We start from the raw sequence: 26,049 nt of genomic DNA, 5'->3' as shown, positions 1-26,049 counted from the left end.
TGCATAAATATTGAAGTATCAATATAATACTCCGTGAAATGGGCCACACATACATAATACTCAAGCTACATCATTAAAGCAGCAGAAATTAATTAAAAAAAATTAAAACTAAGGTAAAATTTTGTATTTTATTCTGTCAAGAATACTCCCCCAGTATCCCTGCTTGTCGTAAAAGGCGACTAAAAGGGTTGGCGGAGGGTTAGTGCCCCTCCCCGGAAAACAACTAACTAAAAAAAAACAAACAATAAGCCTCGGACAAGGACTGACCAAACGTTGACGACCAAGGACTGGACAAAGGACATTGCAATTGGAACGTGGAATGTAAGAGGAGCAAATGATGAGGTGAAAGAGAGAGAGATTGTCCAGGTGCTTGAGGATGCGAAAGTGGATGTATGTGGAATAACTGAAACAAAATGGAGAGGAGAAAGTGTGAGAGAATGGGAGTACGGATGGGGTATATGTGCAGGAGTAGGTGGGAATGAGAGGGCAAAGGAAGGAGTGTGTATAGTTGTGAGTAAAAGATGGAAGAGGAGCATAAGACAGTATGGATCAGTTGGATCAAGGATTGTGTGGGTAAAGTTGAAAGTTGGAATACAAATGTGGGCGATTGTGTGTGTGTATGCGCCAACGCAAGATCGTGCTAGAAGAGTGAGAGAAGAGTTCTGGACAAATGTAGAAGTATGCATGGAAAAGTTTGGAAGGAATGATAGAGTGTTTTTGATTGGTGATATGAATGGTAAAGTTGGGAATGTGAAGGTGGATGGAATAGTTGGTGAGTGGGGTGTGCCTGCTGAGATAGATGAGAATGGGAGTGCGTTAGTGGACATTTGTGCTGGGAGGGGGTTGGTGATAGCCAATACCCTCTTCAGGCATAAAATGATCCTCAGGTATACATGGCGAGTGATGAGAAGGGTGGGTGGTGAATTGAGTGAAAGGAAGGCAATGATTGATTATGTGTGTGTGGATGAAAGGATGCGAAGATGTATATTGGATGCAAGAGTTTATAGAGGTTGGGGGAGTGGACTTTCTGACCACTACTTGGTGGTGGCCAGAGTTAAAGTTCAAGTAAGATGGAGGAATAGAAGAAGGGAAAGACGAGAGGAAGAAGTAGTTGCAAGGAGAGTGGAAAGGTTACAAGAGGATGAGAAAAAGGCAGAGTATAAGAGAGAAGTGGAGGAACGATTGGGCAAATATGAGTTGGAGCAGATGGGGGACGTGGAAGGTGTGTGTAGAATATTTACAGAAAAAACATGTGCAGCATGTGATGTGGTGTGTGGAAGGAAGAGAAGACGGAGGGGGGTGCAAGGAACAGCGTGGTGGACTGAAGAGGTGAAACGGGCTATGGCACAAAAGAAGAAAGCATACAATGAATGGATGAGAAATAGGGACGTGGAAGAAGTTGAGAGGCGGAAGAGAGAGTTATATGTAGAAAGGAAGAGAGAGGTGAAAAGATTAGTAAGAGAGAGTAAGAAGAGAGTGGATGAAGAATTTGGAAGGAATTTGAGTGTAAAGTGGAGGGACTGTAAGAAAATGTTCTGGAAAGAGGTGAAAAGAGTAAGACAGGGTGGAAGTGAAGTTAGCAGGGGAGTGAAAGATAAAAATGGTAGATTACTAGTGGAGAAGGGAGAAAAAGTGAGCAGATGGAGAGAACACTTTAAGGAATTGTTGAACGTGGAGGATGAAAGTAATGCAAGTATAAGTGGCTGGGGAATGGCTGGGAGAAGGAGGGAGGTGAGAAGACAGGAAGAAATCAGTAGGATAGAAGTTGTGGAAGCAATGAAGAAAGTTAAATCAGGGAAAGCCCCAGGAATTGATGGAGTGTGTGGTGAAATGTTGAAGCATGGGGGAGAGATAGTAGTAGAATGGATGTGGAAGATGTGCAGATTGGCCTGGGAGGAAGGTAGAGTCCCGGAGGATTGGAAGGCAGGTATAATTATTCCCTTGTACAAAGGAAAAGGGGAAAAAGAAGTGTGTGGTAATCATAGGGGCATTTGTCTTCTTAGTATAATAGGAAAAGTGTATGGTAGGATACTTATTGACAGTTAGAGAAAGAACAGAGAAATTAGTTGGAGAAGAACAGGGAGGCTTTAGGAAGGGAAGAGGTTGTGTAGATCAGATATTCATTCTCAGATCTTTAGTGGAAAAGTTTCTAGAGAAGGGAAAGAAGTTGTATGCGGCTTTCATGGATTTGGAGAAAGCATATGACAGGGTGGATAGACTAGGATTGTGGAAAGTGTTAAGAATATATGGAATAGATGGGAAGTTGTTGAATGCTGTGAAGAGTATGTACGATGGTGCGAAAGCTGCAGTGCGTGTGGATGGTGAACTAAGTGAATTTTTCTCTTTGAAAGTTGGGTTGAAACAGGGATGTGTCATGTCTCCATGGTTGTTCAATCTGTACATGGATGGGGTAATAAAAGAGGTACAAGGTAGGGTAGCGGATGTTGGAGTGGCCCTGGTGAGAGAGGATAGTGTTTGGAAACTCCCTGTACTGTTGTTTGCAGATGATACCATGTTGTTGAGTGAAGACGAAGGAGAGCTGCAAGGCTTGGTGGATGAGTTTGAGAGAGTGTGTAGGAAACGGAATCTAAAGGTGAATGTAGGGAAGAGTAAAGTGATGGTCTTTGAGAGAGGTGAAGTCAGTGAATGTACAGCGAGGTTGGATGGTGAGGAATTGGAAAATGTGAGTACGTTTAAGTATTTGGGTAGTGTGATGAGTAAGGATGGAGGTTTGGAGGGTGAAGTGCTTGAAAGGGTACAGCAGGGAAGAAAGGTTGCTGGTTCTTTGAAAGCAGTGATAAGAAACAGGGAAGTGAGCATGGAAGTGAAAAAGTTACTACATGACAGTATTGTGATACCAACTCTAACGTACGGAAGTGAAGCGTTGACGTTGTTGGAAGGACACAAGTCAAGAGTGAGAGCTGTGGAAATGAGTTATTTAAGAGGAGCCTGTGGAGTCACATGGAGAGACAGGCTGACGAATGAGGATATAAAGGAGCGTTGTGGTGTTGATGTGGATGTGATAGGAAGCGTTATGAGGAACACACAGGTGGTTTGGCCATGTGGAGAGGATGGAGGGTGAAAGACTGACGAAGAGAGTGTATGTGAGTGAGGTGGAGGGGGAAAGAGGGAGGGGGAGGCCGAGGATGAGATGGAGAGATGGGGTGGAGAGGTATATGAGAGAGGGGGGTGTGAGTTGGGAGCAGGGGAGTGAAATGGCGGGGGACAGGGCGACTTGGAGGCGATTTGTTTGTGGCCACCCCAAACGGGATTGAGGCGTCTGGCAATAGATAGATAGATAGATACACAAACACTATACACCACTGTCCTATTTAACAACCTTCTGATTCATGAAAGTTTTATAGCCTTACCTGGCACTTGTTGATTCGTCATCACTGTCATCATCTCCAAAATCTGCAAATGTGAGATGCTTGCAAATTCAGGTTTTAAACATATAAACACACAGTACAATCTGTCAGCTGAAGAAATAATCACGAAATAAACTACTGAGTCTATATGATGTCTGATAAACAGCAAATGCATAATCACTGATTTCTTCACTATGATGACATAATTTTCTTTTCCTTTTTTGCCACTACCAGATGATTTTTTTCAGCTTAGGAGAGATGTTTTAACTGGAGGAATTATATGTAGCCTTCATTAACCCTCTCACTATTAGAGATCCTTCCTGAGTTAAGGAAAAGTGTCCACAGGGAACTACAATAAAGAAAATAATGTCATCACTAAGAAGGGACTAACTAGTCCAATACATTACCCAAGGCAGGTCCCAGATTGAGCTCAGTGGCCCTGGTACCGTGGGTGCCTGGTCCAATGTTGTCTTGCCCTGATCCACTTCGCCCTGTCTCAGTGGAGGATGACGGCCTCACCTCCATGTCGCAGATGGCAGGGCTGGAAGTGGAAGTGGTGAGGGGTGGGGGTTTGGAGCCTGGAAAGCGGCTAAACGGGGCTGGGGAACTCTGAGGGTCCTCTGAGAAAGAAGGACCAGGGGTCTGGTGGGACTGTAACATGCCATCAGGTTCTCCAAGCTGGGTTGGGGTATGGTCTGAGTCTGGGGCTGGCTGAGGGGTAGGGTCGCTGTAGTCTCGGGCAACCTCATCGCCTACCCCAAGGCTGATCACCCCACTTGCTGCACCACGTCCAGAGTAAGACAGGTTGACAGATGGCTCCACCTGGTGTCTGGCTCAGGAAACAAAGCTTCATTAACACATGTCTATTCCTTTTACATTACCCTATATTCTCTTACCTGGATGCAAACTTGATAAACTGACTTGTGTACAGCCTGAAATGAAATTCCATTATGTTATGACCAACATATACTGTAAAGCAATCACAGTACTATTAAAACCAGGACTTACTTCTCAACAAAACCCTGACGCAGTGAAGTTATTCTATTCTGTAGTCCTTCAATGCTAGGATCTCTAGTGTCACGGTGGTCAGCTAAACTCTCGGCTTCTTCTTCAATACATGGATCACTTTCAGCTCTTTCTTCTACAGATATGTCCCTCTCAGGTTCTATACACAAATAACCTTCAGGTTCTAAAGATGAATCTCTTTCATTTTCTCTAGGTTCTTCTCTCTCACACTCTCCTCCTGACATCCCTATCTCTGAGTCTCCTATAGATGGTTCATTTTCATGACTTTCTTCACTGTCTTTACATGCATCTGCTTGTGATAACTGAGATTCCACTTGATCAGACATCACTGGTTCTACATCCACTTCTGCTTCTCTGTTTGTACTAGGATCTTCATCTGCAGATGAAAGTGGCTGAGAATCCATCTCCAGGCCCTCATCAGCTGATGTGTCAGGTGCTTCTGGTGCCAGTGAAGTAGAAATGGGCTGCTGGGTGCTGCTGTCTGGCTGGGTACTACTGTCTGGTTGAGTGTCACTAACTGAGGCTTGTGCACCACTGTCTCTGTCTGCTAGGTCCGGAGTGGGGCGTGACTGTGGCTGTGGTGACTGTGACTCTGAGGAAGAGCGCTGGACGGAAGCTCTGGTGCTGGGGTCATTCAGCATCCGGGACAATACATCTGTCATACGTTGCATCAGTGTGGCATGAAGGGTTGGCCTTGCCTGACCTACATCTGTACAAGAAAATGTAGTACCTATGATAAACAGCAACTCTGAAAGATAAAAATGATGAGACAATGTTTCCGTGTGTTTATATTACAGGCACACATATGGCAACGACAACAATAAGGCCTGATGCTGTTATTCTCTTGGCATTTACTTGTATTACAGTATTTACATTTTTCACCAAAATGATAATAAGGCTGCTTTATACTCTGACAGCTTTGACAGCTTTAATTCCATAATGATCCACACCATATATTATCCTCTCTTACAATCACAGTATCTACTGGCTGCACCTATATATATATCTTGCTACCAAATGTCATTTTTTTTTTTTTTTTTTTTTTCATTTCATTTTTAAAGGCTCCAACATGCTTGCATGCGTCGGCCTTGGTCACCTAATGGCGGCTTTCCACACTGCACGATCCATTGCAGCCTCCCTGTTCAGTCCCTTAACCTTGAGGTCACACTTCATGACCTCGTCCCATGTCTTTCTCGGTCTACCTCTCATAACCCCACCTCCAATATTAACACTTATCACCTTCCTCACCCAATTATCATCCCCCATCCTCTCCACATGTCCAGATCATCTCAATCTACCTCTCCTCATCACAACACCAATACACTCCAGTCTCATCCTACCTCTCAACTCTTCCATCGTAAATCCAGCCTCCCCGGACCTTGCACGCAGGGACGCACAAAACATCCACCTAATCATTGTCATTTCTGTACGTCTGAGCCGGTGAATATCCTCCTCCTTTACTGCCCAGGTCTCACTACCATACAGCATTACACTCCTAACACATGCTGCATACAAAGACCTCTTAGCAGGTAGGGAGAGTCCTCTCAATGTCAGAAGAGGCAAGAGCTACCTGAACTTCTTCCAACCACTTCTCACCCTAGCCACAGAGCTAGCTCCAGCCCCACCTCCAGCACACATGTCTCCCAAATAACAAAACTATTCACCAGCAAGTTCAATCCTTTCACGCCTGACAATCTCCACCTGTTCTCCCCAACACACTGCACACATAAATTCAGCATTATCTCACAGTCTACCTCTGATACCACTACATCTCTTGTGCATCCATTTATCACAAACATCGCACAAGACAGAATTACTTCCCACGCCCTTGTGGCAAACTGCACATGGCCACTCTCCCTCGTCTTTGACAGTACCGCCACCAACCCTAGATATCATCACTTTTGTTTTATCTGCATTTACCCTTAAGCCCTTGTGCCCCATACCATCTAACCACTTCCTAAACCTTTCCTTCGCCTCCCTTTCGTTCTCTGCAATCAACACCAAATCACCGTTTCTAAAGTCACGTGAGAGGGCTTCAAGTACCATGATAAACAACATGGGGCTCAAAACTGACCCCTGATGCACACCAACATTCACGGAAAACTCATCACTCAAATCTCCATTCACTCTTACCTGGGTGTGAGCATCCACATGCATAGCCATAACCACCCTAACCAGCCACTCCTCCAAGCCAAGCTTTCTCATTGCCCACTTCACCACCTCTCTAGGGACTCTGTCAAAGGCCTTTTCCAAATCAACAAAAACAAAATACAGATCCCTTCTTCTATCAATATATTTTTCCTGAAGCTGTCAAACAATGAATATGGCATCAGTGGTCCCCCTATCTGGCATAAACCCAAACTGCATCTCATCAATGTTCACTCTTTTTCTAATCATACCTTCTAAAACTCTCTCCATTACCTTCATTATCTGATCTAAAAGCTTCATACCTCTATAATTTCCTTTTTCCAGGGCATCATCCTTCCCTTTATACACATTTACAATTACACTCTTCAGCCAATCATCTGGGACAACACACTCATAAATAATCATATTTATCAGGTCAGTGACTAACCTCACCCCTATATCTCCTGAGGCCTTCAACATTTCGGCAGTCAACCCAGACACACCTGCTGCCTTCCCCACCTTCCTGCCTATTGCCTCACTCACAGTAGCAGCATCAATTAAAGGCCAAGGGCCAGACACTGGACCTGCTGGCTCCAAACCTTCCCTGTCCAAGTCAAACTCCTCATTCAACAACCGGCTATAATGCTCTCTCCATGCATCTTTAATATCCTCACTGTTCACCACTACCCTTCCTTCATCATTCTTCACACACTGCTCACCAATAATATCCCGATTATCCCTCTTCATCTGATTTGCCACCTTAAATATCATATTTTTCCTCTCCCCATGATTTAGGTTATCAAGTAAAAGTCTCTGTGACTCAGACCTCGCCCTGCATACCTCTCTTCTAGCCCTACTCTTGGCAGCCAAGTATTCCTCCTTGCTACCACCCTTCTTCCATTCCCGGAAGAGCCTTCTTTTCTCCTTAACTGCAGCTTCTACACCCTCATCCCACCACCAAGTTACTTTATGTCTTGGTGGTCCTCTTGTCCAACTGTATGTTACATCAGTAAGTCTCAAGAGATTGTTCTTGAGGGCTCTGTACTGTTCATTAACACCTCTGTCTACAGCTCCCTGTTCAGCCACCACTCGCCTCATCTCGCTACAGAAGGCATCCCTACTACTTGGTTTTTCAGCTTCCATACTTTCCTCCTAGGTACATAAGTCCTCTTTTTCATCACTCGTCCTTTAAGCACCCTATCACAAATCAATAGTTTGTGCTGCTACACACACTCCTCACTTCCTATAACTTTAACATCCCTCACTAACCTCCCATCAGCCCTCCTAACCAGAAAATAATCTATCTGACTGCTATTTCTCCACGACTCATACGTAATTAACCACTCTCTCTTTTCCTAAAATATGTGTTGCACACAATCATGTCCATTGCCTCCCCAAACTCGAGTATTCTTTCCCCTTCCGCATTCCTTATACCATACACACTTCCCCCATGTACTCCTTCATAACCTTGTGCTGCTTCACCTACATGACCATTAAGTCCTCTCCCAAAATCACCATCTTATCATCCCGCATACCACCTACTGCATGTATGAATTCATCCCAAAATCTATATTTCTCTGCTTCATCCAATCCTGCCTGTGAAGCATATGCTGATATAACTGCAGCTATCTTTCTACTGAACAGAATTTTCACTACCAATATCCTATCGCTTACTCTTATAACATTCACAACATATTCCACCCATTTCTCCGCAACCATCACACCAACACCCCCATATCCGTCTGTCCCCCCCTGCCAAAACAACTTATAGTAACAGTCCTTCCCAACAATCTTTCTGGCTGATCCACCCCTGTACCGGACTTCCTGCAAACACACCACATCCACCCACCTCCTACTGAATGCCTTAACAACTTACCCCGCTCTTCCCCTCAAACTTCCCACATTCCATGAACCCACCCTCATCCCCCTGCGTGATTTACTGTCCTCAGACTTGCTTTGAAACTTATTCTTGTGTTCTGTCAGAGTCAGGATTAATAAAGGGGGATAGACATACCACAGGCCCCACTCACTGCACAGTCCCAGGTCCAGGCAATGGATCTGGGACCCCTAGCCCACCAGCTTACCAGTGGCTGTGGTAGTGGCCTTGGGGCACCCTGCTAGGACAGCTGCAGGGACACCCTCCAAGCACGCCTTGGCACTGCAACTATCCCGCCATTATACACCCACTGATAGGGCAGCCTCCTGGGGTGCTACTCCCAGGTTCGGGCCCCTCTCTATTGGGCGGAAGCGGCAGCCTGGGAACCGCAATGTCCTGTACCCTCTAGCACAGGCCCGAGCCCCATCTCGCCCTGGACCCATGATCTATGCCGGCGGAACCCCTGTCATGCCTCCCCCCAGAAGTCCGCCACTAGGTAGCGGGGGCAAAGTTTTCTGGCCGCATGCCCTTGCTGGTGCCAACCCCTGTAACGCAAATAAACTATGTCTTCTACTGTTGTTCACCCTGTATCCTGAACAACTATACTTTCATCAAATGATTTACAACACCTCATCCAAATAAATTCTGGCTAAGGTAAACATTCCCTGATGGGTAATTTGTTTTATTCCCAGCTACCTAGTAGACAGGAATAAAACAATAGGAGCCAGACCCATTTTGTCTCTTGGGACGTGTTGGGACCCTGAGACTACACTACCATAATCCAAATAATTTAAAAGTAGGTGACCAGTCTGTACTCCTGTTGCCTCTATACAACTGAAGAGCCTCACTCTGATGCACAATCAACCTTCTCTTCACCCTGACTGGCGCCTTAAACTAAACTATCAAGCACTGCATATATGAACATCAAAACTAAACAATTGCCTTGAGTATTACCCCCAGCCTGATTTCGCATCTCACTCTCAGGCAAAGCTTGCGGCCCAGTATCTGACCAATCCCCACGTAGACGTAGGCGTTTAAGAGTTGGACCTGAGTTAGTCTCCGCATCACTGTCTACTGAGGTCTTCAGAGACACCTCCTTGTAGTTCTGGGGAATAAAGAGTAATCCTAGATTAATTGCAGTGACACCTGCACAGATTGAATAGAATATCAAATTTTCCTCAACTAGCTCACTCTGTTGACTTAATGCACAAGTGAAAATGCAGTACATTCTCCCAGTCCCAAGCAATTGTGGGTGGCAAAAGATGCCACATAGATTGAAACATGTACTACAAACATGACCGGTATATAACATGTATTAATGCTCCTGTGGGAAGCACACCTTCCATTCTTTTTTAAAGTCACCCGTTTGTATGGCATTTCTGACATTAGTAAAGGGGTTAATGATACACAACCAGCAAGAGCTCCATCTTACAGTGAAAGAGGGCAGGGGGAAGGGGAGGGAGAAAAGTAAGGGTGGGGGAGGGAGACAAGTGGGGGTGGGGGAGAGTGGAGGCACAGAGGAGGCAAGAAAACCAAAAACTGCTATCCCCTCCCACTAGTCCCAATCACCCACTCACTCTCATTCACTTACTCACTTTCTCACTCATTCACTCACTCATTCACTAACTCACACACACACACACACATACACACACACACACGGAAGACAAGTGGGGATGGGGGAGGGTGGGGGGGATGGAGAGGAAGACAACCGGGGATGAGGGAAGGCAGGGGGACGGAGGGACACGTGCCCCTGAGTGTGGTGGGGGATGAAGGAGGGACAGGAGGGGGACAGAAGGGATGGGGAAGGGGAGAAGAGAGACGATGGAGGGAGGACCAGGAAAGCATTGTTTCAAACCTAGGGGGATGCAAGGTGTCATACTGGAGAGGCGGGTGTTGGGCTGGGAAGGTGGGGTGTTGGGCTAGCAAGACGACAGACATTCAAACTGTTCGGATTGTGGGAATATTCCCCTATTTCTTGTGTTCAGTATAGCGAAGCGCCAGTTATCGATGCACCGGATAACAGGGTATGGGTGTACAGTAATATTCTAATACGTATTTTTATGTTCCATTATTAACCCCTCTGTGGCCACTGGCGTCGAATGACGTTTAGCTGATAAACAATTGCAGATGTCGTTTGAGTGTGGCCTATAAAAATGGCAAAAATTTTTGGGAAGTGAACGAACATTCTGAACGTCTTCAGACTGACCTACACTACACTCCCATACACCCCATCAAGCAGTTCAGAGCCTGTTGCTGTGATGAGTAGATTTTTTATTTTTTCACTTGTGCCCATGCTTAAACAAGAACAGCTACACCCATTATCTCAACCAAGACAGAAAATATAATCTTTGCCCTCTTTTGCGAAACATACACAACCACACAACCACCCTGTTTATGATTATGAATAAATACAGGCACAAACAAAGAAGACATGATAATAACAGAAAAATACATTTTTATCTTGGTATCTTTACCTATTTGCTCAGGTTTGCTGTACTGGTTTGGATCATTCAATGCAGTGGAACTTGTAGAAAACTGTGAAAACTTTCAGAAAGTGAACATCTGGGACATGTGACTGACTTTCTCTTCGTGCTCTCACAACTCATTTGTCAGTTCACCACCTGCTCCTCTGACAAGTGGATGTACGATTTTTTCGCTCGTGGCCTTGCCTAAACACACACAGTTACATCCATTATCTCAACCCACACTGAAAATATCATCTTTCTCCTCCCTTGCGAAACACACACAAACACCCTTTTTACAATTATACAAAAACACAGGCATAAACAAAAAAGGATATGAACATAAAAGAAAAATTAATATATGTTTGGTATCATTACCTATTTGCTCAGGTTTGTTGCACTGTTTTGAATCATTTTACATATTCGTTGCCTTTTACAAGCATAACAGGAAAGTTTTCTGTGTTCACGTGATGCTTTCATGGATGGAAAGGCCTCCCTTTCCTTCCTGCTAATCAGCTCGTGCGAGGTGCAAATGGCAGGTCATCTCGCATTTCAACCCTCACTGTCCAGGCTTACACTCAAGGAATGATGTTATCTCATTTAGGTCTGAAAACAGACACTCTCGCCTCCCTATTCCAACAAACTCCACCACCCAGACTAAAAAAATAAGTCAATACTACCATAAACACAATACAGTGCTCCCTTAACATTCACAGGGGTTAGATAACGGAGACACCCGTGTGTTAAAAATCCACGGATATCTGCTGCCCCCCTTAAAAACACCCCTGGACCCTCCTTAACCCCTTGGCTGCAGCAGCTGACAATGTACCAACTGTGCTCATTGTGGAGGAATAGGAAAAAAAAATTGTGTTTTCAACTCGTGTTTTAACCCACTTATCGTTAATCTTCAGAGCTAAAATTTTTGTCAGACAAACGTCAATCTTTCTACTATCATTTGCAATAAACTGCATGTCCGTAGGCACTCCAAGCATGGAGAACGATTTGAGAGAATACAAGATGTGTTTTGACTCTCTGAAGCAGGAAATAGTCCAGGGAGGTGGAAATTTCCACCAAACAAGATTTTTTCCATACAAAGTAGGGTTACCACCACGCTGCTCACAGTACAGGTAACTGCAATAATAATACAAATAAAACACTTCTAGCCAGTCTCCTATGATTCTGTTACGATATTCCAGTGTTTACGTTAGACTTTAGCAAAACAGTAACGATGTGAGGAAAAGCATTACAAACTTCATCAAACTTCATGAATGACTTTTATTACCACTTACTTTTATAAAGCTTATTGATATAACGTCATGAGTCATTTCATAGCATTGCTGCACAGTTTGCAACCACAAAAATGTTCGCTAGCTAATGCGCTTAGCATCATGACTTCTCTGAGTATCACAAAAACATCACTGAATCACTTGTATTTTATCATAGTAATTCACTATCTATCTATAGCCCAACGCCCTAATCCCGCAAAGGGTGGCTGCAGACAAAATGCCTCCAAGTTGCTCTGTCACCCACCATTTGACTACCCTCCCCCCAGCTCACTCCCCCCTCCCTCATATACCTCTCAACTCCATTCCTCCACCTCATCCTCGGTCTTCCTCTCCCTCTCCCTCCCTCCACCTCACCTACATACACCCTCTTAGTCAGTCTTTCATTCTCCATTCTCTCCACATGTCTAAACCACCTCAGTGTATTTCTCCTAATCTTCTCAACCACATCCACATACACCCCACAACGTTCTTTCACTTCTTCATTCGTCAACCTGTCCCTCCATGCCACTCCACATGCTCCTGTCAAGTAGCTCATTTCCACTGCTTTCACTCTTGACTTGTTCCCCTCTTGCAAGGTCCATGCCTCACTTCCATACGTCAGGGTAGGGATCACAATACTATCATGCAGTGATTTCTTAACTTCCATACTCACCTCCCTATGTCTCATCACTGCTTTCAGTGAACCAACAACCTTCCTTCACTGCTGTACCCTTTCACGCACTTCATCCCCCATGGCTCCATCCTTACTCATCACACTACCCAAGTACTTGAATGCACTCACATTCTCCATATCCTTGCCATCCAACCTCATCGTGATTTTGTGACTTCATCCCTCTCAAACACCATAACTCTACTATTGTTTACATTAACTTTCAGATTCCTCTTCCTACACACTGTCCCAAATTCATTCACCAAACCTTGCAACTCCCATTCATCTTCACTCAACATTACTGTATCATCAGCAAACAACAACACCGGAAGCTTCCAAATCCCACCCTTATTCATTAGAGCCAGCCCAACATCCACTGCCCTACCTTGCACCTCCTTTACAACCCCATCCATGTATATATTAAACAGTCATGGAGACATCACACAACCCTGTTTCAGTCCCACACTGAGATCAAAGAACTCACTCAGCTCACAATCCACTCACACCATAGCCCTAGCTCCTTCGTACGTACTCTTCACAGCACTCAACAATTTCCCCTCCACTTCATATATTCTCAGTACCTTCCACATACCTTGTCTATCTATTCTGTCATAAGCTTTCTCCACGTCCATGAAGGCACCATACACTTTCTTTCCCTTCTCTAGATACTTCTCCACTAAACATCTTAGAAAAGATATCTGATCTACACACCCTTTTCCCTTCCTAAATCCCCCATTTTCTTCTCCAACTAGCTCCTCTGTTATATGCCTAACCCTATCAATGAGTATTCTACCATATATTTTTCCAGTCACACTAAGTAGGCAAATACCCCTAGGGTTACCACATACTTCTCTCTACCCTTTTCCTTTGTATAATGGAACAATTATACCTGATTTCCAGTCCTCCGGAACCCTTCCCTCTTCCCAAGCCAATCTACATAACTTCCATATCCACTCCACTACAATCTCACCCCCATACCTCAGAATTTCACCACACACTCCATCAATTCCTGGGGCCTTTCCCATCTTGATCTTCTTCAGTGCTTCCACTATTTCACATTATAATATAAAATAACACCTTCAGCCACTCCAGTGTGATTTCAGTGCGATTTGGGTGCGTATTGCTTCGTATTATTTATGAGAGAGAGAGAGAGAGAGAGGGAGAGGTGGGGGGGGGAGCAAACCAGTTTAGACCAGCTCATCAAGGGTATGTATATGTGTGCGCGTGTGTATGTATACTATTACAGTACTTAGTAAAGTACTAGGGTAATTGTCAGTGTTTAAAAGTTTAACCCCTAAAGTTGGAGTCACTCATCCACCAAATGAATTTTTCACCATACAGTAAGTTATGCGTATCAATTAGTGCGATATCAAATAGTGCTCACTCGCACATCCAACATATAGGAGCTTTAATTGGGACCAAAATGTCTTTACAAACAATACAGTAATAAGGGCAAGAAAAGCAATAAAAAGTTAAAATTTTCACTTTACCTACTCTCAGCGATGGGAGGAGGATCATCAGGTATTTCAGCCATTACCAGCTGATTTCTGATTAGCCAATGATGGAGGCTCTTACACACAAAGCTTTGGTATGACCAACCAATCATGGAGCTTTACCCTTGTATCAGCTGGTAAACACAACAAAGCCCTTTGCCGCCAAGATTGCAAAGGAGAACATGGAAGAAAAGAAATACTCCTAGCCCGTCTCAACTTTTCCCCTGATGAATTAATGGCATTAATAAATGAAGTGACCAACAGGAAGAGTGTTATATTTGATTCACTGGATAATGTCATCACTAAAACAGCCATATGCAGTGAACAGTGTCAGCAGAGTGCAATGAGATAAAATGCTTCAGTGAATCCGACCCCAGTACTGTATCCACTTGTGGATATTTAAAACCGTCTGTTATATCCACCCGCGGATATTTAAAACCATGTATGTTAAAAATGTTGATGTTAATGGATGACTGTAAACACAAAAAAATGCAAAATAAATTTATAATTTTTTACATTCAAACCTCACGTATTATGTACTGTAAAACTTCAAAATACACATATATAGTTAATTCACACCTTTTCAGCACCACTGACAATGTTTTCTGGTTTAAAAAAAAATGTGATGTTGCATCACTGCAATACCTATGGATGACTTGTATCATTCATTCATTCATTCATTGCCAGACGCCATGTATCCCAGACGGGGTGGCCAATGGCTTAGAGTTAATTGTTTTACAGGGAGGGGCACTAATCCTCCACCAACCCCACTTGACACGTAGGGATGCCAACAGCATCTGGTGTTCCCAGGTGGTCACCCATCCAAGTACTAACCAGACCCAACGTATCAGCCGCCTAAATTTATGCAACTTCCATGTTTCATTGCACACCACAGGATGGGTTTAGGAAGCAGAAATTTGCACTGCCAGGTACAACGGAACTTCCTCTTCGATATGGCAAGGGGGAAAAGAAAATCAATTTTCGAAACTTCAGAAAATGGCCCCAACATCAGCCAGGGGCGCACATAAAATTCTGGACTCAGGGCCAAGGAAGGGTTAAATGGCTTACCAAACATAGATATGAATGAAATAAAGGTGAATTTAAGTAATACTGCTAAAATAATGTAGTCTCTATGAAACACATGCTGCAGCTACATTTTGCAGTGTGTGTACCTGGGTGTCAAAGAGATACAGAAAATCGGATGAGTAGCTGGCCAATACTTCTTGCCCGGTGTGGCTGTAACGCAAGCTGGTGACACGGTGGTTCTTCCCCTCCATCTTGTCTGGCTTGAGACGCATCAAAAGTGCACGGTCAGAATGCTCCAAGTAAGAATCTGTGGTTGGGGATTGGCAGGAGTAAGTAGAGCACTGCAGTGAGATTCAGTCTGGTAAAAGTAAATACCGTAACATGCATTAAAGTAAGCAATTTTCAAGTGACTGATAACCATACTCAAGTGGACGACAAATTACAGCAATTATCTTATTTGTGTGAATGCAAATTTAATACAATACAGTATTTCTTTAAAGTGTCAGCAATAATAATCTTTATGGTGACAAAGAATATTCCTCATATACTGAATAATGATAATGAAAGAACTCAGTGTAAAAAGATGCAAAATGTTATAATGGATAAAATGATATATACAAGAAAAGTTACATATTCAGCTTTCAAACTCAATCTTGACTTCTTAGTTTTAACTTTACCATCCCAAGCATGTACACAGCAGGAAATTATAAAAGTGTAATACCATAATACCAAAATAAAGGGTAGCTTTACTACCCAATGAGGATACAGATCTGCAACAGACAATGATATAAAGGGAGAGCATCAGATTAACGAAGTACGCCATGTATCCCTGCCATTTTTTTTTTTTTTTTTTTTTTTTTATGTGTCCGACTCTGGGCATAGGCATCACAGCCTGCTCCCAAGGCCCAGTAGTCCTCCTACATACCATACACATCTACATGTCACCACTTTGACACTAACACCCACCATTCATATTGAATACATGCTAGGGCTGTCTCATACAGGACTGGTGTATTGGTATTAGCGGGGGTATTTTTATGACATGTCGGCAGGTCTTCTGGTAGATCAGTAAAGCCTGTTTTTATTAAATTCAAATTCTTAAACTGTTCCCTGCCCCAGCGGGGATTTGAACCTGGGTCCAGCCGGACTGCAGGCCACCGCTCTACCGACTGTGCTACCATATCCAAATCAGTACAGTATGACTTGGTTTTTGTCCGCCTCATTTTTCTCTGATGAACTTTTTTAATTTTTTGTTTATTTATTTATTTATTTATAAATAAATTGTGGAAGCTATGAAGAAAGTTAAATCGGGGAAAGCCCCAGGAATTGATGGAGTGTGTGGTGAAATGCTGAAGCATGGGGAAGAGATAGTAGTAGAATGGATGTGGAAGATGTGCAGATTGGCCTGGGAGGAAGGTAGAGTCCCAGAGGATTGGAAGTCAGGTATAATTCGTCGGTGTTTTCACAAACCGGCGAATATGAAAATTTGGTCTGATTGAGATAATACCACCTGGACATTAACGACAACCAAGTGTTTTACCAGTTTAAGTTTGAACTACGTAAGTGAAACACTTTCCGGGATTGAGACATGTGGTAGTGTCGAATATTACTCTTATGTAACATTGCTGTTTTCACAAATCGACGAATATTGGATTTGTCGGTTTGCAAAAACAAAGCTGTGTTTACACTCATGATTTCTGTTTTCACAAACAGTAGAATAATCATGTTAACATTCAAAGTCTACACACGGAAGGCAAGACATGAAAGTTCACTTCCTTGTTCACCCATTAGAATAAAGCTTTCGAACCTTCTACCATCTTTCGTGCCAATGAACCATTGCTTTATAAGATTTTGAAATGTTTATAAATGCGAGAGTCGTCAGGAGTCACACTTAGAACCTTCACTAGACTGGTGTTTACCACCACCACATCAGCTGTTAGGACGGCTACTGCAGTGTTTTCCAACCACAAACTCTCATTCCAGAAGGTGAGCTGATTGATAAAGTAGTATTAAACATTACAAATCTGCATCATTATTGCTTTGCATATCGTTACTATAGCATTCATTCAATGGAGGTTCACGCCGCTTTGGTGCATAGCTGCACTGACACGCTGTCTCCAGCCCTGAGGTCCTCGTTGGAGAGTTGCCAGGCCTGGAACCTGGTGTCTTTCACAATAGCCTATACAAGTCCAACAACAATTAGAGGTCACATATCCAGTTAATTTTCTCTTTCAGATGGTTAAAAACGTCGATGTCCTGGTTCGATGGGATGAAGACAACACCGAGAATGTTGTTCCATTGCGTGACTTGAGACTACCTCCTGGGAAAAAGTTGAGAAATGGCAGAAAAGTTAAAATGTTGTGGCAACCCCACGGCAAGTGGTGGAGTGGAGTCGTCATACAGTTTGAAGTAAAACGTACCTATGAGGGAAGTGATGATGACATTCCATTAACAGAATTCCTGAAAAAAAGCGACCCGAGTAACATGAATGAAAAGAATATTAAAAGTGGAGAGGATGGACATGGATCAGTATCTTCCCTAAGAAAAGAGCAAAGCAGTGACATTTCTCACCTAAGCACTTCCGATGACTCAACAATGTCTGAGTGCGATTCTGTCAATGACCGTTTGTATATGCCTGATGATGACTTAATTATTGATGATGAACTTGTAAGAGCTACTGTTTGTGGACATACAATCTGTAAGTCAGAGATATTTGCAGCTTGCACCAAACAAGAATGTCAACGTCTTTTGTGCTATAATCACTTCTGAGAGGATTCTTGTGAAAATCACAGTTTAACAGCATGTAATCCTGCAGAAAATATCGCACCAGATACTCACAATGAAAAGATGTGTAACCCATTCGCAAAATATGTGACACAACCAGAACACTTTGTTGTTGAAGGATTGCCTAAACAATCTCCAGATAAAGTTAGAAAGGTGTCAGAAAAAGAGAAAATCAGGAAAATTTGCAAGAGAAATCGCAACAGTGGGGAAGCGTACATCAGTATACAAAGTGGTAAGGAGATGCCTGCAAGGCGAATATTGAAAAATCGTTGCCCTAAAAACAAGTGCAGTAGTAGAGGACTGTTTTGTGATAAAGTAACTGAAGAACAGAGAAAAATAATTCTGAACAGCTTTTATGACATGGGAAATGTTGAGAGTCAAAGGGAGTGGATAAGTAGGACCATTGAAGTGAAGGACCCAAAATACGCATGCCTGGGAAAAGAAAGCAGAAAAAGTAGAACCTTTGCATATTTCCTGCCAATTGCTGATTGTAGAAAAGTCAAAGTGTGCAGAATAATGTTTGTCAACACTCTTAACATTAATGATAGGCAAATCAGGACCACAATGGAAAAATTATCATCAACTGGATCATTACAAAAAGAAGGTCGAAGAGGAAGATGACCAAAACTAAAGGAGAGGGATGAAAGGTTGAGGAAAAAAGTGACAGGCCATATTAATCGATTTCCTCGAATGGAGTCTCATTACTGTCGGCAAAGCACTTCTAAGGAGTACTTATTCCCTGGCCTAACAATAAGTACAGTGCACAAACTGTATAATAATGAACATTCTGAGGATCAAGTTAGCTTCTCTTTTTACAGGAAAATATTCAGTGGACTTAATCTAAAATTCCATATTCCCAAAAAGGACCTTTGTGGAATCTGTGACACTTTTTGGAATGGGAATAAAGATGATCAAGAAGCAGTAAAAGGACGTTTTGAAAAACATGTTCTTGAGAAGGAGACGGTCAGAGAAATTAAAGTAAAATGAAAGAGAGAGCAAAAGTGGATGAGAAATTTCTTGCAGCAACATTTGATTTGCAACAAGTGCATTATTTGCCTATATCTAAACGATGTGAACTGTTTTATAGGCGAAAGCTGTCATGCTATAATTTCACTGTCTACAATCTAGGAAATGGTGACGGTTCTTGTTACTTTTGGCATGAAGCAGTTGCCAGTCGTGGGGCAAATGAGATAGCATCATGTGTGTATGATTTTTTGGTGGATGCTGAAAAAAAAAAGTATAGTTGAAGTTACATTTTTTTGTGACGGCTGTGGAGGTCAAAATAAAAATTCCATCCTTCCAGCCATGTTTATTTATTTTCTAAAATGCTCAGTTTCCATCCAGCGGATCACCTTATGCTTTAATGAAACAAATCATGGACAGAGTGAAGGGGACTCGATACACAGTACCATTGAAAGGGCTGTAAAAAGAGCAGGAGACGTTTTCGTCCCAACTCAGTTGGCTATGATAATCCGACTTGCTAGAAAAGTTCCGTATAAGGTTACTGAAGTACAATCATCAATGATAAAAGACTGGAAGCAGTATTCGCAAGAGCTTAGAATCCTTCGTATCCGAGAATCCGATGAGAGTGCATCAGTAGACTGGACTAAGGTCATGCAACTTCATACAGACAAAAGCAAAGGCCAGAAACTGTTCTACAAAACCTCTCATTGTGAAGAAAATTTTCTAACTATGTCTCTCCATGGCGCCAGATGCAACTCTACTGTGAGCCTTCCAACCAGTCCAGGACCTGTGGCACGCTTCCAAAGTTGTCAAATTCTAAACACAAAGATCTTATTAGCTTATGCAATGGCCCAGCTCCAGTGATTTGCAATGAAAATCATGTTTCTTTTTATCAGAATCTTCCACACTAGTAGCAATAATGCCATGCTGAACTGAGAAAATAAGAGATTATAAACTGCTGTATGTTTTGTATGTTATTTCATCAGACAATTTTCATATGAAATGAAGTACCTAGTTTTTACCATAGTGAATAAAAAAAAAAAAAAATCACACTAATGTAAAGCATGTGATTTTATTTTGATTGTTATAAATACTAGTATTTGCTGCATATAGTAATTGTATAGTTTTATTTTATGCATTTATTTAGACCTATTACTATGTAATTTGTACACTGAAGTGGCGAATTTTGTCTGAGTTGAATAAATATGTTTCCACAAACTGACAAATTAGCGTCGAATCTTTACCTTATTCATGTTGCATGTTTCCACAAACCGACAAATATATTTCAGTTGCATTTTCTCCATGTTAGAAAGACTAAACTAAAGAATGGCAAAGCCCAAATACATATCATTATCTGAAATTTCAAAACACAAAATATTTTCTGAGTATTGTAAAAAATAAAGCAGAGAGCTGATCTGAAAAAAATGGAAATTTTTACAAGCAGTTTTCTAGAAAAGGGAAAACTACAGATTCGCCAGTTTGTGAAAACGCCGACGAATTATCCCCTTGTACAAAGGAAAAGGGGAAAAAGAAGTGTGTGGTAATCATAGAGGCATTTGTCTTCTTAGTATAATAGGAAAAGTGTATGGTAGGATACTTATAGACAGAGTTAGAGAAAGAACAGAGAAATTAGTTGGAGAAGAACAGGGAGGCTTTAGGAAGGGAAGAGGTTGTGTAGATCAGATATTCATTCTTAGATCTTTAGTGGAAAAGTTTCTAGAGAAGGGAAAGAAGTTGTATGCAGCTTTCATGGATTTGGAGAAAGCATATGACAGGGTGGATAGACAAGGATTGTGGAAAGTGTTAAGAATATATGGAGTAGATGGGAAGTTGTTGAATGCTGTGAAGAGTATGTACGATGGTGCGAAGGCTGCAGTGCGTGTGGATGGTGAACTAAGTGAATTTTTCTCTTTGAAAGTTGGGTTGAAACAGGGATGTGTCATGTCTCCATGGTTGTTCAATCTGTACATGGATGGAGTAATAAAAGAGGTACAAGGTAGGGTAGTGGATGTTGGAGTGGCCCTGGTGAGAGAGGATAGTGTTTGGAAACTCCCTGTACTGTTGTTTGCAGATGATACTGTGTTGTTGAGTGAAGACGAAGGGGAGCTGCAAGGCTTGGTGGATGAGTTTGAGAATGTGTGTAAGAAACGGAATCTAAAGGTGAATGTAGGGAAGAGTAAAGTGATGGTCTTTGAGAGAGGTGAAGTTAGTGAATGTACAGCGAGGTTGGATGGTGAGGAATTGGAAAATGTGAGTACGTTTAAGTACTTGGGTAGTGTGATGAGTAAGGATGGAGGTTTGGAGAGTGAAGTGCTTGAAAGAGTACAGCAGGGAAGAAAGGTTGCTGGTTCCTTGAAAGCAGTGATAAGAAACAGGGAAGTGAGCATGGAAGTGAAAAAGTTACTACATGACAGTATTGTGATACCAACTCTAACGTACGGAAGTGAAGCTTGGACATTATTGAAAGGACACAAGTCAAGAGTGAAAGCAGTGGAAATGAGTTATTTAAGAGGAGCCTGTGGAGTCATGTGGAGAGACAGGCTGACGAATGGGGATATAAAGGAGCGTTGTGGTGTTGATGTGGATGTGATAGGAAGCGTTATGAGGAACACACTGAGGTGGTTTGGCCATGTGGAGAGGATGGAGGGTGAAAGACTGACGAAGAGAGTGTATGTGAGTGAGGTGGAGGGGGGAAGAGGGAGGGGGAGGCCGAGGATGAGATGGAGGGATGGGGTGGAGAGGTATATGAGAGAGGGGTGTGTGAGTTGGGTGCAGGGCAGTGAAATGGCGGGGGACAGGGCGACTTGGAGGCGATTTGTTTGTGGCCACCCCAAATGGGATTGAGGCGTCTGGCAATAGATAGATAGATTTATTTTTTCAGAATGAAGCTGTCACCTCAGCTATACATGAACATAAATTCTGTGCCATATGGAAAAGTATCATTACAGGTATTATATGGCTTTTTCAAAGGAAATACAGTACTAACTTTGTTCTGAGTACAGTAAAAGTTCTCTCATTCAGCATCTGGTCTTATGGTATTTCCGGTCTTTCAGCAGTTTTCATAAACAGTCCCATTATGAAAGTTCTTTGTTCTTCCAGCACATATGTTGAGCCGATCAGAACCCGCAACAGGGTCGCCAGCTCGCCAATAGTACCCGTGCGCCCATAGTTACCAATTTGGTGCTGTTGGTGCTAGATCTAGTGCTTTTCACAATAATCTGGCACTTCAAAATAATTTAGTGCCAACAAATATTAGATTTTCTTCTATATCTAGCGTGTTCTGAAGTCCATGTCAGCGTGAAAATTTGAACAGTTCACCTACAGCTTAAGGCGTTTTAAAGTTGAGCTCAGCGCTTTTGAAGATTTCTGTTTCCCAACACTGCATGCAACTTCGGCCATCAAGACTCGTGAGTGTTTGGCTTTGTGAGTGCGACCTTTTGAAAGTTTGGAAACTTTGTCGTGCTATTTTACAGTGTACATAGGTAAATAAACCTAGGATAAGGTAAGTTCATGTGTACTGTATCATTAAATATCATACATTAAATATAAGTTGCTTATGAAGTACAGTATTTAGCGCTTAGGGTTGACCAATAATACTTGCTAGACACTATGATTGTACTGGAGTGACCAACCATGATTGCTAGAAACTTTTTGGCAGGTTTTCCTGGTCATTCAGCAGTTTCTGCCCTTTCAGTACCTGCTTAGTCCCAAAGATGCTGAATGAGAGGACTTTCACTGTATCACAAGATTTACTTTTTAGTGTTTTATCTGTACGTTTTGCCACAGCCTAGCATTTCCCTTTGGTAGGAAATAATTATATGAATGTCAGGTTGCTGCTTTGTTGTTGCTTAATCCTGGCCTGTCTGACTGAGCAGACCCATAAACTACAGGTAAGCAACTGCTTCTGTGGGACTGCCCTACTGGCACAGTACAGTAAAGCACTGTGGAATCTCCTAAATTGTCCATTTTAAACAGTGGTTTCATAATACGCGGCAACATCACACAACAGTTTGCAATATCAGTTGTTTACCAACCACGGCGCCGACTCAATGCATCAGTGTATCATGCAATCTAAATCCTCATTTATGGCTTTCAGAGGTATATTTATAAAAATGCAAAGTAGCTGTGGTAATCCAGCAATAATAAAAAGTAACCTGTGAAAGACTCATTTCAATAGAAAAGAGAGAAAGATCATGCTCACCTGGTAAAGAATGAGTCACACTAAATAATTCTTCACTAGACTGGCACGGCAATTCCACCTATATAATAACAAACTCACGATCTCAAGTTAAGTAATTCTGGTACATATGTAACACAGATATATAACTGTTGAAATGTGACTGCAAGAAGTGTGTGGAAAAAGCAAAACTGGGGTATTCAAGGAAGATGCAAGGGCACCATTGGCAGTGTTTACGAACAATCTCTCCAACTGGCTGCGTTGTTTACCAACCACTGCTCAGACTGGATGCATCAGTGTATCATGCATCCTAAATCCTCATTTACGGCTTTCAGAGCTAAGTTAATCTAATGCCCAGTAGCTGTGACATTCCCGGAATAATAAGTAACCTATAAAAGACTCATTTCAACAGAAAATATGGAAAGGCTGCACCAGTTGGGTAAAGAATTAAGTTCAACACATAAAGATCAACAAATTACGACGACGACACTGCTTCTGTTGCCTCCACACTGAACTTCCAGAGGAAGCAGCACAGAGGTGGCAGCATGAGGCAGAAGCTTGCCTCGTGCTCAGACGCCATAGTCTGCTTCAAACCTTGGAACACCTCCACCCCTCCCTCTTCCAGTCAAGCAATGTCATCAGTCAGAGTCAGGTAAGAATCTTACAATATTGTTCATTTCCATTAAATATGCTTTACTGATTTCTTCTCCAGGTTGTTAGTGTTAACTGGTGACCAGTTTGATGTAGGTCTGGGGGTGAGGGGGGGCAACTTTTCCAAGATGACAAACTCATAAGTAAGTTTCCCCATAAGATAGGTTATTTCTAACTTGCGGAATTCTCAAATCGTAGCAAGTGCCCAGTCTCATAAGACCATGATTTAGGAGATTCCACTGTATACTGTACACAGTGTGTTGGGATCTAGTACCTGCATGTGGGCAACTGCCTCACTAGGGAAAGATGTGAATGTTAGGTATGATTGTATTGTTTGTGTAGGGATACTTTCCCTTGACAGGTGTCACTACCAGCAAGTGAGAGATCAGATATTGGTATAGAGTACTACAGATGTCTTCACACCTGGGGGGAGGGGGGAATAAAAACACAAAACAAAAAAGGTTAGGGGGACTGTTTCATAATCTTGGAGAAAAAAAAAAAAAAAATGCTGTCTGAAAAAAAAACAGGTACCTGTAGCACGAGTGCCAAGAGTTCGGCGGTCATATATTCTGATGGTGGAGTCCTGAGTGGCTACAGCAAGGTGGTATGGCGTAACAGGGTTCACTGCCACTGCTGTCACAGCACGACCCATGTTCAACAGTACATCCTTCATGAAAACAAATACGAAACAATATCAGTCATCATAACAGTTGCAGAAGAGTGGCTCATAGTATGTAATATGGAAAATCGTATTTTTCTGTATCAGTTCATAAAGGCTCCCAACATGCTTGATTGCATCAGTCTTGGTCACCTAATGGCAGCTCTCCATGCTGCTTGATCTCTGGCAGCCTCCCTGATCAGTCCCTTATCCCTGAGGTCCAAAAATAATGCCCATTACTTGTATGAAACTTTAATATAAGACTAATACTAAAGGACGGCATAGCATATATCAAGTACAGAACTACAGTATATAATACAACATAAATATGATACATGGTAGTAAAGATGTAATACGATTACCACACCATTACACACTTGGAATAAACCTGTTCCTCCTTGGATATCACAGCTTCCTAAAATGCACAACTCAAAAATAAAAGGGAATCAGAGCCTATACTGCTCACCCCATGCATCCCTTAAATTATTTTATGCTTTCAAAATCTCTTAGTTCCCTGGCCAGATACTTGAAATTTTGGGTTATACTGTGTATAACCTTTCCACAACCTACATGTCACACAGCTGATATTAAACTCATGTTACACAGAATTACTGTACTGCAATTATCATTACCATGATCATCCTGCTTCTATTTTCCACTCACAGGAGGGGTAAGGCAGATTCCAGAAAGGAAAAGAAAAATCATGATAGTGAGATAACTAACTAACATTATGCCTAATGAAATGGGCCACACATGCATAACCTCTGCCAATGAAGCTGGAGGAGATTATGTAGACATCCATGTTTGTCTGTCTGTCTGTTTGTCCAGACGATATCTCCAAAAGTTCTCAATGAATTTCAATAAAATTTTGTGGAAGGGTGGGCCATGGGACAAGGAAGTGGTGATTAAATTTTGGGGTCAATCCGGATCCACAGTATCTTGCACTAAATCTCCAAAAGTTCTCAACGAATTTCAATGAAAATTTTGTGGAGGGGTGGGCCATGGGTCAAAAAGAACTGATTAAATTTGGGGGCAGATCCAGATCATATATCCATGGATCCAGATCCGGACCCTTGCTAATGGCAATGGCATTGGCAGAGGTATGTGCTCTCTGTGTGCTTTCTAGTTTATTCAAGATTGAAGCCCCTGGAATAATTACTAAACTTAATATGAATAATAAATATCCAATACTGCATACCATTCAAACATTTGTAGCATCTGATGAGTACAGTATTTCCTCGTTTTTCGCTGTTTGGATGTTCCGCCAAAACCTCGCAAACCGTGAAACGTCGTAGAGTGAAGTTAAGAATCAACGGGAAAAATAAAGGATCGTTCCGGTGGGACATGTACCTACCCTATCATAAAGTACTATAACACCAAATAGGCCCTACCCAAAATTAAATGAAGAGTGTTTACTAGTGCTAAAACAGCATAATACAATAAACATGTACTGTACATGAAAAGACATTAAAACTGTTATAATGAGCTGCAACACCAAAA

General features: G+C 42.3%; 1 protein-coding gene across 1 annotated transcript in view; it reads right to left on the bottom strand.

Annotated features, from left to right (window-relative positions):
* The window catches only part of LOC145414564 (DDB1- and CUL4-associated factor 6-like), a 53,257-nt gene that overhangs the window by 13,519 nt on the left and 13,689 nt on the right, over positions 1-26,049 (bottom strand). Inside the window, exons 5-10 of the mRNA XM_080284083.1 lie at positions 24,423-24,558; positions 15,463-15,623; positions 9,352-9,502; positions 4,377-5,103; positions 3,776-4,197; positions 3,372-3,414 (exon numbers count right to left, since the gene is read on the bottom strand). Coding sequence (XP_080140209.1) covers positions 3,372-3,414; positions 3,776-4,197; positions 4,377-5,103; positions 9,352-9,502; positions 15,463-15,623; positions 24,423-24,558 — 1,640 coding nt within the window. The remainder of the gene's footprint in view (positions 1-3,371; positions 3,415-3,775; positions 4,198-4,376; positions 5,104-9,351; positions 9,503-15,462; positions 15,624-24,422; positions 24,559-26,049) is intronic.

The sequence above is a fragment of the Coenobita brevimanus genome, chromosome 100, assembly GCF_032717465.1.
Source record: "Coenobita brevimanus isolate Jiangsu-jjx chromosome 100, ASM3271746v2, whole genome shotgun sequence".
Taxonomy (NCBI): domain Eukaryota; kingdom Metazoa; phylum Arthropoda; class Malacostraca; order Decapoda; family Coenobitidae; genus Coenobita; species Coenobita brevimanus.
This window is presented reverse-complemented; position numbering and strand designations above follow the sequence as displayed.